Source organism: Propithecus coquereli, unplaced genomic scaffold (assembly GCF_000956105.1).
Source record: "Propithecus coquereli isolate 6110/MARCELLA unplaced genomic scaffold, Pcoq_1.0 Scaffold535, whole genome shotgun sequence".
In the NCBI taxonomy this organism is placed as follows: domain Eukaryota; kingdom Metazoa; phylum Chordata; class Mammalia; order Primates; family Indriidae; genus Propithecus; species Propithecus coquereli.
In genome coordinates this window covers 505,527-517,003 of record NW_012151230.1, presented here as the reverse complement: position 1 = coordinate 517,003, position 11,477 = coordinate 505,527, and the positions used below count along the sequence as shown (strand labels likewise).

General features: G+C 60.7%; 2 protein-coding genes across 2 annotated transcripts in view; one reads left to right on the top strand and one right to left on the bottom strand.

Annotated features, from left to right (window-relative positions):
• Positions 1–112, top strand: part of FBRSL1 (fibrosin-like 1) — a 71,946-nt gene extending 71,834 nt beyond the window's left edge. The window contains exon 20 of the mRNA XM_012657246.1: positions 28–112. Within this exon, the coding sequence (XP_012512700.1) occupies positions 28–112 (85 nt within the window). The remainder of the gene's footprint in view (positions 1–27) is intronic.
• A 5,526-nt stretch (positions 113–5,638) lies between these two features.
• On the bottom strand, positions 5,639–8,630 carry LRCOL1 (leucine rich colipase-like 1). Its single transcript, XM_012657245.1, has 5 exons — positions 8,526–8,630; positions 7,528–7,653; positions 7,311–7,436; positions 7,029–7,151; positions 5,639–5,770 (listed from the first exon to the last, which is right to left on the bottom strand). Exons 1-5 carry the CDS (start codon positions 8,628–8,630, stop codon positions 5,639–5,641), a joined length of 612 nt encoding a protein of 203 aa, XP_012512699.1.
• Between the last annotated feature and the right edge of the window lie 2,847 nt (positions 8,631–11,477).

Here is an 11,477-nt window from a genome sequence, read left to right as displayed (position 1 = left end):
GCCCCCCGCGCCGCCGGCGCCGCGCAGGACTTCGCCGCTCGAGGGCCTGGGGCCCGGGGACGCGCGCGCCTACTCGCCGTCGCGCAACGCGCAGGAGGTGGAGGCGCGGTAGTCCCGCCGCCCCGCGGACGCTCTGCTGAGAACGCTCCCGCGTGTGCGTTTCCGGAACTTAAGCACAGCCCCGCGGAATCCTGGGAGACACGCTTTTCCACGCGCGGTCTGCGGGGTCGGGGGATTTGACAAACAGCTTTTCGGGGGTGACCTTTTGTTTTCCGAGCTTGAGATTAGGCTATTGGGAAAAAGTTCAAGTTTGTACCTTTTTTCCCCACAGGTAAGAAGCGTTTTTAATGGATTTGTATTTTTCTTAATTTTGTGCTCTTTAGACACTTGAACCAAAAAAGAAACTTTTGCTTCTTGATTTTTTGCTGGGGTTTGCACGGTCACAGACCCGGACCCCTCTCCAGAGCCCCAGGGTTCCTTTGTCTCGTTTATAGAGAAAAACGGTCACTTTGTCCAACGCACTGTGAGGCTCCCCACTCAGGCCCAGCCCTGGCCCTCCCTTGGTACTTGGAACCGAAGTTACAGATATATATTAAAATAATAATTAATAATAATGTACAAAACTTTGTTTTTTGCCTTATTATGCGGAAGTGTAAGGATTTCTTTTTTGGTTTGTTTTTTTAAAAAACAAAGGAAACGTGTACATAGTCTGTTGATATAAATGTATGACATTATTAAATTCTTACCCTAGGTAGGCTTTATAAAAGTCTTTTCCAGAAAGCCCTCTGGTTATTTGTCTAACATGGTCACAAAACACCACTCGCTGTCGGAAGTTTAACTGCAGCAGCTACCCTTCAACTATGCAAGCGCTTCCGTGAGCGACCCCCCAGCCCTGTGGCAGGGCACAGCTGCCCGCGAGGGCGCTGGGTGCTCCAGGCTGCGTCCTCGGGAGGAAGAGCGGCGCTCCCAGGGCGTCTCCTGCGTGAGGCTCACGGTGGGCTTCAGGACTGGCTGGCTCTGGCCGCAAGGACAATTCTGTGGACCCTTGTGCTCATCGTGCAGTGTTCTCGGGATCTGTATGCCAGACAAGTAGAATTTTAGAAGTGCAAGAGTCTAAAGTTTGATTACAAAAAAATAAATAACTTTCGTATATTTTCTCTCCCGTGTGAAGGCGGTCAGACGTTTGTCTCCCTGTGCGTGCACCTCTGGTACCGTGGCTGCTCCCCTTGGCTCGGGTCTGTCCCATAACCACACGAGCGCCACCGTGCTCCGCCGGCAGCGCGTCCCTGTGTGTTTCCCGACGTCCACTCTGTCCCTTCCGGGTTTCCGAGCCTCCTCGATTCAGCCGTGCACGGCCATTGTGTTTCCATTTTCCAGTGTGGACTCCGCTTACTTTAAATATTCTGTTCTCATGTCAATCAATGAAGGTAAATACAGCCTTGATTTTGGATGAAACCGTGGTCGAGTGTTCTGTGTGGCCTTGGGCTGGGCGGCCTCCGGGCAGGCCCAGGTTGACACCCCAAACGCCCCGCATTCCTCCCTCCAGCGCGGGGCGCTATGGGGTGCCCAGACCCCTGGGGCTGCCCCGTTGGGCCGCATTGCCCTGGAAGTGAAGCCCCGAGCAGGTCACGGGCTTTGTAGTCCGGGCACCACCCCAGCTGCGCCCGCCCCTCCTGCAGGGCTGTGCCCAGGGCCCCGCGCTGAAGCTCCAGCTCCGTGGCGCCCTCGGGCATTGGCGCAGGCGTCGCGGGGCCCCCGGGTCCTGCCTCGGCAACCCCCACCGTGGCCTTCCTGTGTGGAACCCCCATCTTCTCTGCGTGGGAGGGTGCCGGCCCCACGGGGACCTTGCAGGGTTGGCCTTTTCCCCCTGCGCCTGAGCACCCCAGAGCCCCGTGAGCCTTTGCGCAGAGAGCGGAAGCTCGGGGAGCGAGGCGGTGGAGCAGAGGATGCCGGGAAGGGGCGGGGCTGGCCCCCCCACCGCCCAGGCCCGGAGCGCCCGGACCCTCGAGAGGCCCTGTGAGCCCCGAGTCGCACCGCAGGTGGGGATGCCCCGCCAAGTCAGAGTCCGGCGCCTGGACCCGCGCCGTGTGGGGCTCGGGCACGAGGGTTTGCTTCCTGTGGGCTCAGCTGGGCCCTGCCCGTGTGCCCCGGCCGGGCTGCTCCTCCCCCGTCGTGGCTGCACCACGGCAGGAGCTCGTCCTGAGAAACGCCTCGCCAGGCGATTGTGGCCACTGCACACCTGGGCCGCGCGGCGAGGCGCCCGTGACTGCACGGAGGCCTGCGGGCGTCTGTAACGCAGTGGTGAGTGTTTCTGTATCTAAACACGTCTGAATGTGGAAAAGGTGCCGTAAACCCACGGTGTGATAGTCTTATGGGGCCAGTGAGCGCGCGGTTCATCCTTAACAGAGATGTCGTTGTGTGACGCGCGACTGTTCATTTTTCCTTGTCTGGGTTTTCTGACCTGCACAGCAAATCTTCAGGAACGAGTCCACTGTGGCAAGGTCCGCCTGTGAACTGTGGTGTGTGTCAGGATTGCCCCCAGGGGGCCTGCTTGCCCTGCGGGGACCCTGGTGGGGAGTGGTACATTTTCCCACATAACAAGTGCTCTACGAGCAGAGGGAGTGTGTTCGGGGGTGGGTCTCAGGTCTGCCACGTTTGTGATTTTGTTGGCCTTTCTTTCTTGCGCGTTGCCTCGTGATTACAAAATAGCTCCTGCAGCTCCAGGCATTACTTCCACAAAGGAGAGAGATAGTAAAGGAGAAAGGGTTGGCACCAAACTTGTCTGTTCCTTTCATTTGGAAAGACAGAACCTTCCCAGGGTTTCCTCCTCGTCGGAGGCCTGGGCCTCCTTGGCTAGGACTGGGCGACATGCAGCCCTCGTCACCAAGGGAGGTGGGAACGTGAGCGTGGGTAGGCGGCTGGCTGAGGCTCAGGTTCCTGGGCTGGCAGTGACACTCCTGGGGGGCCTTTCAGAAATCTGTGGGTGTGTTTTTAAGTCCAGCTTCGGTGGGCCCAAGTCTGCACATATTTGAAATGCATCAAACTTAAATTATTTTTAACTTTCTGTTATACCACAGTTTGAGCATTATTTTTTTCTCCAAAACTATAACGTCTGCGCACTTCATTTCCAGACGGAAAAGGGGCCGTCAGGAAGCACTCGCCATGCCGGGCACACACAGTCCCCGTGTCCTCCCTGGGGCCGGGCTGCTCCGAGCTACTCTGGCTCCTCTTAGCCAGGCTGGGGCGACAGCCAAGGTCACTCTGATAGGGCAGCCAGCGGAGGAGGCCGTGGTCACCTGGAAGCCCTCACCCAGCCTGGCCGGGCGTCTAGGGGTCTAGGGGTCTGCGCCCTCCCTCGCGGCCTGCAGCTGTGTGCTGCTGACTGACCGCCCATCCCCACCCACCAAAGAGGCCACCAGGGCTCGGCCCCTTGTCAGGAAGAGACGCAAGGGCTGCGGCTGCCCAGCAGGGCCAGGTGTGCGCACCTGGGCGGCCTAGACCTGGGCGCACGTGGCTCCTGTTCCTGCCCCAGGGACATCTGCCTTTGATCAGGTTCAAGGCTGTGAACGGAAATAGCAACTAGACTACGGAGATTCCTTCGTACATCTCTGTCTCTAGATTTAGGAAAAGAATTACGGAAGTGATAACGTGCCCCCTGTGGGGCGCACAGTGATGTGAGGCCGAGTCCGGAGAAAGTCCACGGCCCTCCCTCCAGGGCCGCCCGCCCCTCTCAGCCGCACCCTCCCACACCCCAGCTCTTTCTGGAAGCTTCCCAGGCCAGGTGCTCCGAGATGCAGGGAGGCCGCCTACGGCGCACCCACCGCGGTCTGCGTGTTAGCCGGCATCCTGCACCCGAACCTGGCTGTCTGGGACACGCTTCCGCGGGGCAGGTTCTCCAGAGCAGAACTGCTGGTCCCGACGGTGCCCTGGGTGCTCCTCACTCTCTGTGTGCGGAACTCACACCTGCATCTCTAATTCTGAATCCGCCGTGTGCACCGAAAACCCGGCTCAGCCCAAACCCTCCAACTCCCGTCCGACCCCCTGGGCTCAGCCCAGCTCTCCCCGCAGACACCCCTGGGCACCTGCTCCAGCCCTGGGCGCCCCCTGCAGGGCGCCCTCCTGCCGCCTCCACCTCCCTCCCCCGGGGACACGCGTGGCGTTGGGGACGGCCTGGAAATGCAGGGCCCTGTCTTGTCGCCACGCGGGGCAGCAGGGGTCGGGTGTGACAGCCGTGGGGGCCGTCCCGCAGCTGCAAGTGAGTAATTCTTGAGTTTGTAACACCGGCCTGGCGCCGGGGTAAGGAGCAGAAACACAGTTATTTCCAGGGTTTGCCCCCAACCCTTGCCCCGTCTCCAGGCCTAGAATGGCCCTCGGGCTTCGAGACAGAATTCCACCTCCCGGTACCCAGGTGTGCGTCTCTGTGGACGCGCCCATCACGTGTTTCCTGTGAGCAGCCCCCGCAGTCAAGCCTGCTGAGACTGGCGTCTTCACTCAGCGGACTTGCAGGCCCATCCGCGTGGCAGCCTGCGTCGTCACAGCCCAGGGGCTCCTTGTGGCTGAACCGTGCTCCACGGTGGGCGGGCCCTTGTGCCCAGCCCTGCGCTGGGGGTGGAAGTGCCGCTGTGAACCGTGTTTGCGGCGTTTCTGGGACCCCTGCTGCAGGGGCTCTCGGGTGTGTCCCAGGAGTGGACGCTCAGGGTCAGAGGCCAAGTTCACCTGCACACTCAGGCCCTTGTCTCTGCTGGTGGCTTCTGATCCCCTTTGCTGGGTCCAGCCCAGGGCAGTCGGCGCTCCCGGCGTGGCCTCAGCTCGCCCGTCCCAGCAGACGGGCTGCGGGTCGGCCCTGCGAGGCATCCACGCGCCGGAGCCCCCCTCTCTGGCAGTTCTACGCAGCTCCAATTCTGACGGGTTTGCCTCCGAAAGTCAGGGATTAGGAGGAATCTTGGCATTCTATGCTCGGCAAAAACCAACCAGGACAGAATCCAGGCGGAAAGAAGGGCAGTGCGGGGCCAGGCCTCCCAGAGCAAGGGCGTCGCTGTGCGCCGAGAACACCCCGAGGTCGAGGTCAAGGTCGAGGTCGAGGTGGACAACGTCTGTTTTCATTTCTTACAGGAATCACCTTGAATTCAAGTGTCGGGGCTCTCGTCGGGGGCAGGGGCCGGGAGGTGCGTCACAACCGCTTGTAAACCCGGCGGGAACTCCCACGTCTGGGCAGCGTCTCTCAGTCAGAAAAAGTTTAGCTCAATCTCGTCAGTGGGAGGACGAAATTAACTTTCTGTTCTCTCTGTAGAAAATACTACAAAATCATTTTATAAACGCGTGCGTGACCAAAGACTGTGAATTCAGAAAATTTGGGGTAAAAGTGTTACAGCAATTCGTAAAAACGGTTATTATTTTTCTGGACATTGCTTATGTGACTTAGCTTCTGAAATTCGTAGATCGTAGTGAGTCTTCAGTGTGAATTAAAATTCACTTTTAGCCCTGATGTGTGAATAGCCGCGTATTCGCTCTCTTAGAGAAGGTCACCAGAACCCGGTCACTTCCTTCCGCAGAGCTGGGGAGCAGCGGGGAGCAGGGGGCAGTGCTCCCCGCAGCAGGGTGGCCGGTTGGCCCCGAGCACCCGCTGGGGGACAGGGCACTACAGGAACCAAGCGCGGGCGGGGGAGGAGGAGGCGGCCTCGGCAACCTCCGCGGGGCCCTCGGGACGCAGATGGACCTGGCTCTGGGGAGTCAGGGGGCTGGTCTCGGTGGAGAGCACGTGCTTGTGCTTCTGCAACGTCAGCAGTATCGGGACCTTTCCAGTCGGACCACAAACTTATTATTTCACCTACGGTGACAAAATGCACTTTCCCACCTTTGCTGTGGACACTGGCTGGGGGGGGACGTGCAGTGTCCACCCGGGCAGCCTGACAGCCCCCCGACAGCCCCCAATAGTCCCCCGACAGCCCCGACAGCCCTGACAGCCCCCCAATAGCTCCTGACCGCTCCCCGACAGCCCTGACAGCCCCAGTCCTCGCTGTGTGACGTCGGCTCCTGGGGCCGCCGCTGCCGTCAGGCCTGTGCGGACCCCGCCCGCCTACAGCCTCCAGGTTTCACGGATTACGCGTTTACTGCCCGAAAACGTTGGCGGTGATGAAACAGAGGCCTCGAGTTCAGGCAGATTTATTTGCGCTCGATGATCAAGTGCGTCCTGAGCCTGCGGCTGTTTCTGCGGAGGCCTCGCTCGTGGGTCTCAGGCGCTCAGCGCTTCCTGCCTGCGGATTTCCTCAGAGCCCCTGAAAGAGCCGCGTGGATGGCAAGGGAATCCCCCCTCCGAATCCAGCTCCCGGCACCACGAGGTCCAGGTAAGCGTCCCTGGGGCCCAGGTTTGGTTCTTCAGGACACAGATTCCTGTTCACGTCACTGAGGGAAATACCAACAGTGAGGACACGTCCTTGGAGTGTCACCGCCGAGCAGGCAGGAGACGGTTAACTGCGGACCAGCTGCCTCCGGAGCCCAGGTCTCCCACCCGTTGGGGAGGGTGCCCTGGTGCACGCGGCTCCTGGGCGGTGTCTGTGCGCGGGGCGCTCTCGGTGCAGACGCTGCGTGGCTGAGAGACTCGGCTGTGCCCACGGAGACCCTCTGCAGCCAGCGCAGCCCCTGCCCGGTCTCTGGGGAAACCGGCACCTGCCGGGTCTGCTCTCCACGGACGCCCGACCCAGCTCACTTGCGCTCCGTGCCGGGCCACGCCGCTCGCGCTCTCTCCACGGAAGTCACCAGGAGGGGGCTGGGAGACCCCCCGCCGCCCCCAAGGCTGCTGATGGCGCAGCCTCCCCGGCCCAAAGACCGTCGTCTCCGTCCCCTGCGCGTCCCTGCGGGCCTCTCTGACAGCCGCACGCACCGTGCCCAGCCCAGGAGCCCCTTCCTGTCCGAGACCTGTTTCCTGCGCGCTCTCACTGGGTGGATGGGCTGCTGATGCCGCAGCCGGTTCCCGCGGGTTTGGGTTCAAGGCACCCCCTCACTCACGGCTGCCCGCCAGGGGGGCTCACCAGAGGCAGGCACTGGGCCAGGAGCCCCGTCCGCGGGATGCAGCGGTAGGGGCTGACCTCGCTCAGCCGGATGCAGCACCGGCTGTGGCAGTCGTCGTGCCTTTCGCAGAAGTCACCGTCGGGCTGGGGACACAGGGCAGGGGCCGCGGCCCAGGCAGCCTCCGCGTCCTTCCTCCCGCCAAGCCCAGCAGGGTGCAGAGGTGGCCGCCCCCTCCCCGCCCCTCCCGTCTGCACTCCTGGGGACCCTGGTGTCCCTGTGCGTCCGCCTGCCCGAGGGCTCACCTTGCGCCAGGGCACGCACTGCAGGAAGATGGTCTTGGGGGTGCAGAACCACTCGGGGCTGTGGCTGTTCCTGGTGCAGCAGCTGCTCTGGCACTGGGTGTGGCTCTTGCATGCGTGCCCCCTGGGCTGTGGGGACAGGAGACCGTGTCCCTCCTACCGCCTTCCTCTGTCCTTCCAGAGCGGGCGGGAGCAGGGGCGGCACGGCGTCCGTACACACCCTCCGCCAGGGCAGGCACTTTTGGAAGATGGTCTTGGGGGTGCAGAACTTCTGGGGGTTCACGCTGTTGGTGACGCAGCAGTTGCTCAGGCACTCCCTGTGGTCCTCACAGGCCTCGCCGGTCCCCTGAAACACACCGTCACCTGCCCCGGCAAGCCCTGCACTCCCAGGGCACCGGGGGCCTCCTCCCCCTCCAGCTTCCCCAGGTCACCATCCTTCAAACTCAGGCCAGAGAAGTTTCTGGAACAAACCTGCCCACAGTCAGTCTGGCAGGGCAATGGCAGGGTGCCCAGTGGTGAGGAAGGGAAAAGGAATGTCTGCTGTGAGCCGCGTGAATGGAGTAAACTGAGGCACAGAGGGTGGAGGAATCGGCACAGGGAGGGGAGGGGCCGGGACTGCAGAGGAAGCTCTCGAGCGGCTCTGCACCTCCTGCCTGCATTTCACAGGAGAAACAGGCTCAGAGAGGGTGAGTGGCTAGCCCAGGATCACACAGCTGGCCCTTGAGGTGCCACGTGAGTGTGACCTTTGACAGCGGCCGGGCCACAGCCGTGTCTCAGGGCTGTGAAGGGGTTTCGAGGGCTGCTGCGGAGGGAGGCGATAGCTACTGACCTTTGCTGCATCCGACACTAAAGCTGAGAAAAGTTTTAAAATAACAGTAATAAACGCGTTGCCTGTTAACACAAATACGTTTTTATGAGACGTAATGCAACTGCGGAGCTGCTCAAGTCACAGCCCGCCCGGGGCTCAGGCTGCTTCGTTGAGGAGGTTGAACTGCGTCGAGGCTACGCGGCCGTCACCCGTGAAGGGCAGACCCGGTGCGGCATCAGGAGGGTGCGTGCGGACAGCGGAGACCTGTGCGAGGTTTGCATCGGGGGGTTTCTGTCTTGTCTTGTTTTATGAAGACCTCACTGACCAGCGGCCCCAGGGCAGGAGAGGAAGGGGCACCTGTGGGCCGGAGCGCAGCCATGGCGGGCGTCAGCGGGAGGCCGGGCACGCACCTTGTGGCCCAGGCCCATCTGCTTCCACTCCGAGGGCCCGGGTGGCGGCAGCAGCAGCAGCAGCAGCAGCAGCAGCAGCAGCGGCATCCGCCCCAAGCCGGCCATCGCGCTCTCAGCCTCTGAGCACCCGGCAGCGCCCGCTCCCTTCCCGTTCCTTTGCTGCTCCTTCCTCTTGCAAAATTTAAAAAAATCAATACGGCTTATTTTCCAGAGCAGTTTTCAGGTCTACAGAAAAACCGCGAAAAGCGGAGCTCCCACAGGTCCACTGTCTTCGCCTGCCTCAGTTTCCCCGATCACTAACACCACGGCAGCAGTGCGTGTGTCTCCACCGAGGGGCCCGCAGCCCACACTGGCTTCACTCCTGGTGTCGCACCTGCCGGGGGTTTGCACCAACGCACCCACCATGCAGCGTCACTGACGCTGGACAGGAGTCTACTGGGTCGGTGGCTGTGTCCTGGCCCAGTGTCTTCCCGGCCCCGTTCAGGGCAGCTCCGTCCCTCTGGCTGCGGTGACTGGCCCAGGACACAGAGTCGGGCCACAGGCCTCCTTCCAGGGGGTTTTTCTGACCGCGGCTGGGGGAAGAGGTGGTTGGGAGAATCTTTCCCCCCCAGGTGACAAAGCTATAATCCCGCAGCTTCTGCAAGTCATGAGAAGCAATAGGAGAGTTCGGGAAATTGCCAGACCAAGATCGACTTAAAATTCAAAACTATTTCTCTATCCGAGCCGTAAATAACTAGAAAGTAGAAGATAAGATCCATTCACTTCAACGAGAGAAACGCCACCCGGGGCCGCAGTACGTGTTGTGTGCCAATGCAGCCGACCGGGAGGCCGTGTGTGGGCTTTTCCCCCAGGACAGGAGGGGGCGGGTCAGCGCTGCAGCTGCCCATGGGGCCCCACGTCCCCGAATCGGACTCCTGTCCCCACCAGGGGAAATGGCCTTGTGCACGTCGACGCAAACGGAGAGGAGGCCGTAGGTAGGGCCTGTGGTCATCTCTGTACCCAGAGCTCTTAACTTCCCTTGGAGGCATTGCTTGTACCTGACTTAAAACCAAACAAGAACAACAACAAACCCAAGCCTCCAAAACACAAACGACAAAAAACATCCAACCTGCTAATTGGTTACGAGACCCGGGCCCTCCCGTCGGACCACCCCGCACAGGTGATCTCCTACTTGCTTCCGTGTCAGCAGATAAAAGCTCGCTGCGCACGCTGCTGCCCGATTCCTGAGATGTTCTTTGCTCAAATAAACTCTGAAATCTGTCTAAAGTTTTTCTTTTAACATGAGGCCACCAAGTATCTTCGTAGCGGCCCCAAGACACACCCTTTGGTCCTGAGAGAACGGATGTGCAGACGCCGCCCAGCCAGGTATGAAAACAGAGCTCTGGCCGGCAGCTCCCCGCAGGGAAGGGATCAGCCCCGGAGGGCCAGGACTTGGTGTGGCGACTGCAGCTCCCATGAGTTTGTCCCACTTCGAACTCAGAACCGGCCGGAGACAGCAAATGCTCCACGGGACGCCCACCCTCCCACGGCGGCCTCCGCCGGGTGCACCTGCGATCGCCCCACCCCGCAAGCCCTGAGCGCAGGGCGGGGGCTCCCGGGCTGTGGCTGCTCCGGGATGAACAGCGCCCGGGTTTCACCAGCCCCTGCCCAAACCCGCCCACGGCCGGGCGCCTGCTGTGTGGGCACCACAGGTCGGGGACTCGAGGGGCGGCGCCAGGGTGCAGGGGCATCCGCACGTCCCTCGCGGTCTGGGGGCCCCTCGGCCCTGATCCTGGAGCCCGACGCCACCTGGTCACGGAAACGTCTCCAAGATGAGCCCACAGCCCCTGCACAAGCCCGATTCCGCGTCCTATCAAACCAGTAAGACGGCTTTCAATGCAACTACATAAAAGCTAAATGCACCGCAACTGGAACATGTTTAAATTTTAAACTCACAGTATTCTTTCTGCACTTTGAACGAGAAAAAAATTTTTTTTTCTGCTCTCAAACCTTTTCATAGGCCTCTGAAAAGTTCGCAGGCCCAGTTTCCAAACGGGGCACGACGCGCTCGGCAGATCAAACGGCCCCGTAGCGCAGGAGCACACGCTGCCCCGCGGACAAATTCCAGTCTATGAAAGATCACCGGTCACCCTGCCGGTCACCACGACGCTACTCACAACAGCCAGGAGCGGGAGCGACCCCGGGCCCCCCTACGATGACCGATGAACACGCAGAGACGCACACGCGGCGTCAGCTGGCCTCACGGAGGAGGGAAGTGCCGACACCGGCTACAGCACGGACGGACCAGCGCCGACAGTCGGGTCCCACAGACACCAAGCTCACAGAGACAGAGCAGCGTGGGGGCGCCAGGGTGGGGAGGGGACAGAGACTCCCTCTGGGCAGTCGAGAGTGTCCTGGAGACGCGCCGTGTGGCGGCCGCACAGCAACGTGAAGGTCATCGATACACGGAGCTGCGCACTGAGAAATGGTTAAAACGGTCGATGTTATGGTCAGTGTGTTTGACCACAAAAAAACAAAGCTTCCAGGCCGATCCCACAGCACCCTGGAGGCATCCTTGCTGCTGCTGAACTTGAAGAACAGCGTCCACGGCCCCCATTATGTTCAAATATTCTTCTACGTTTGGAGTCTTTTTTCCTGGATATTTGTTTATGAATCTGTCAGACCAGAAGCTTCAGTTTTTCCTTCTAAACCCCAACATCAGGTGATCTCATAACATCTCGATGCGCTAAATCAGCGCTTGATGCCAGATCTTGCCAAAGACCTTACGAATCCCAGGAAATCGCTCTTAAACCACAGCTACACTTACACACGGAAAAACAACGCGGGAGTGAATTCACGAGACCGGATTTCCCTCCCTGCAAAGCTCCCCGCGGAGGATCGCTGCCTGGGTGCTCGGGGGCCTACCTTTCTCTGTCTCAGGTCCGCCTGCTCCTCCGTGTGGCTCTGTCTTCC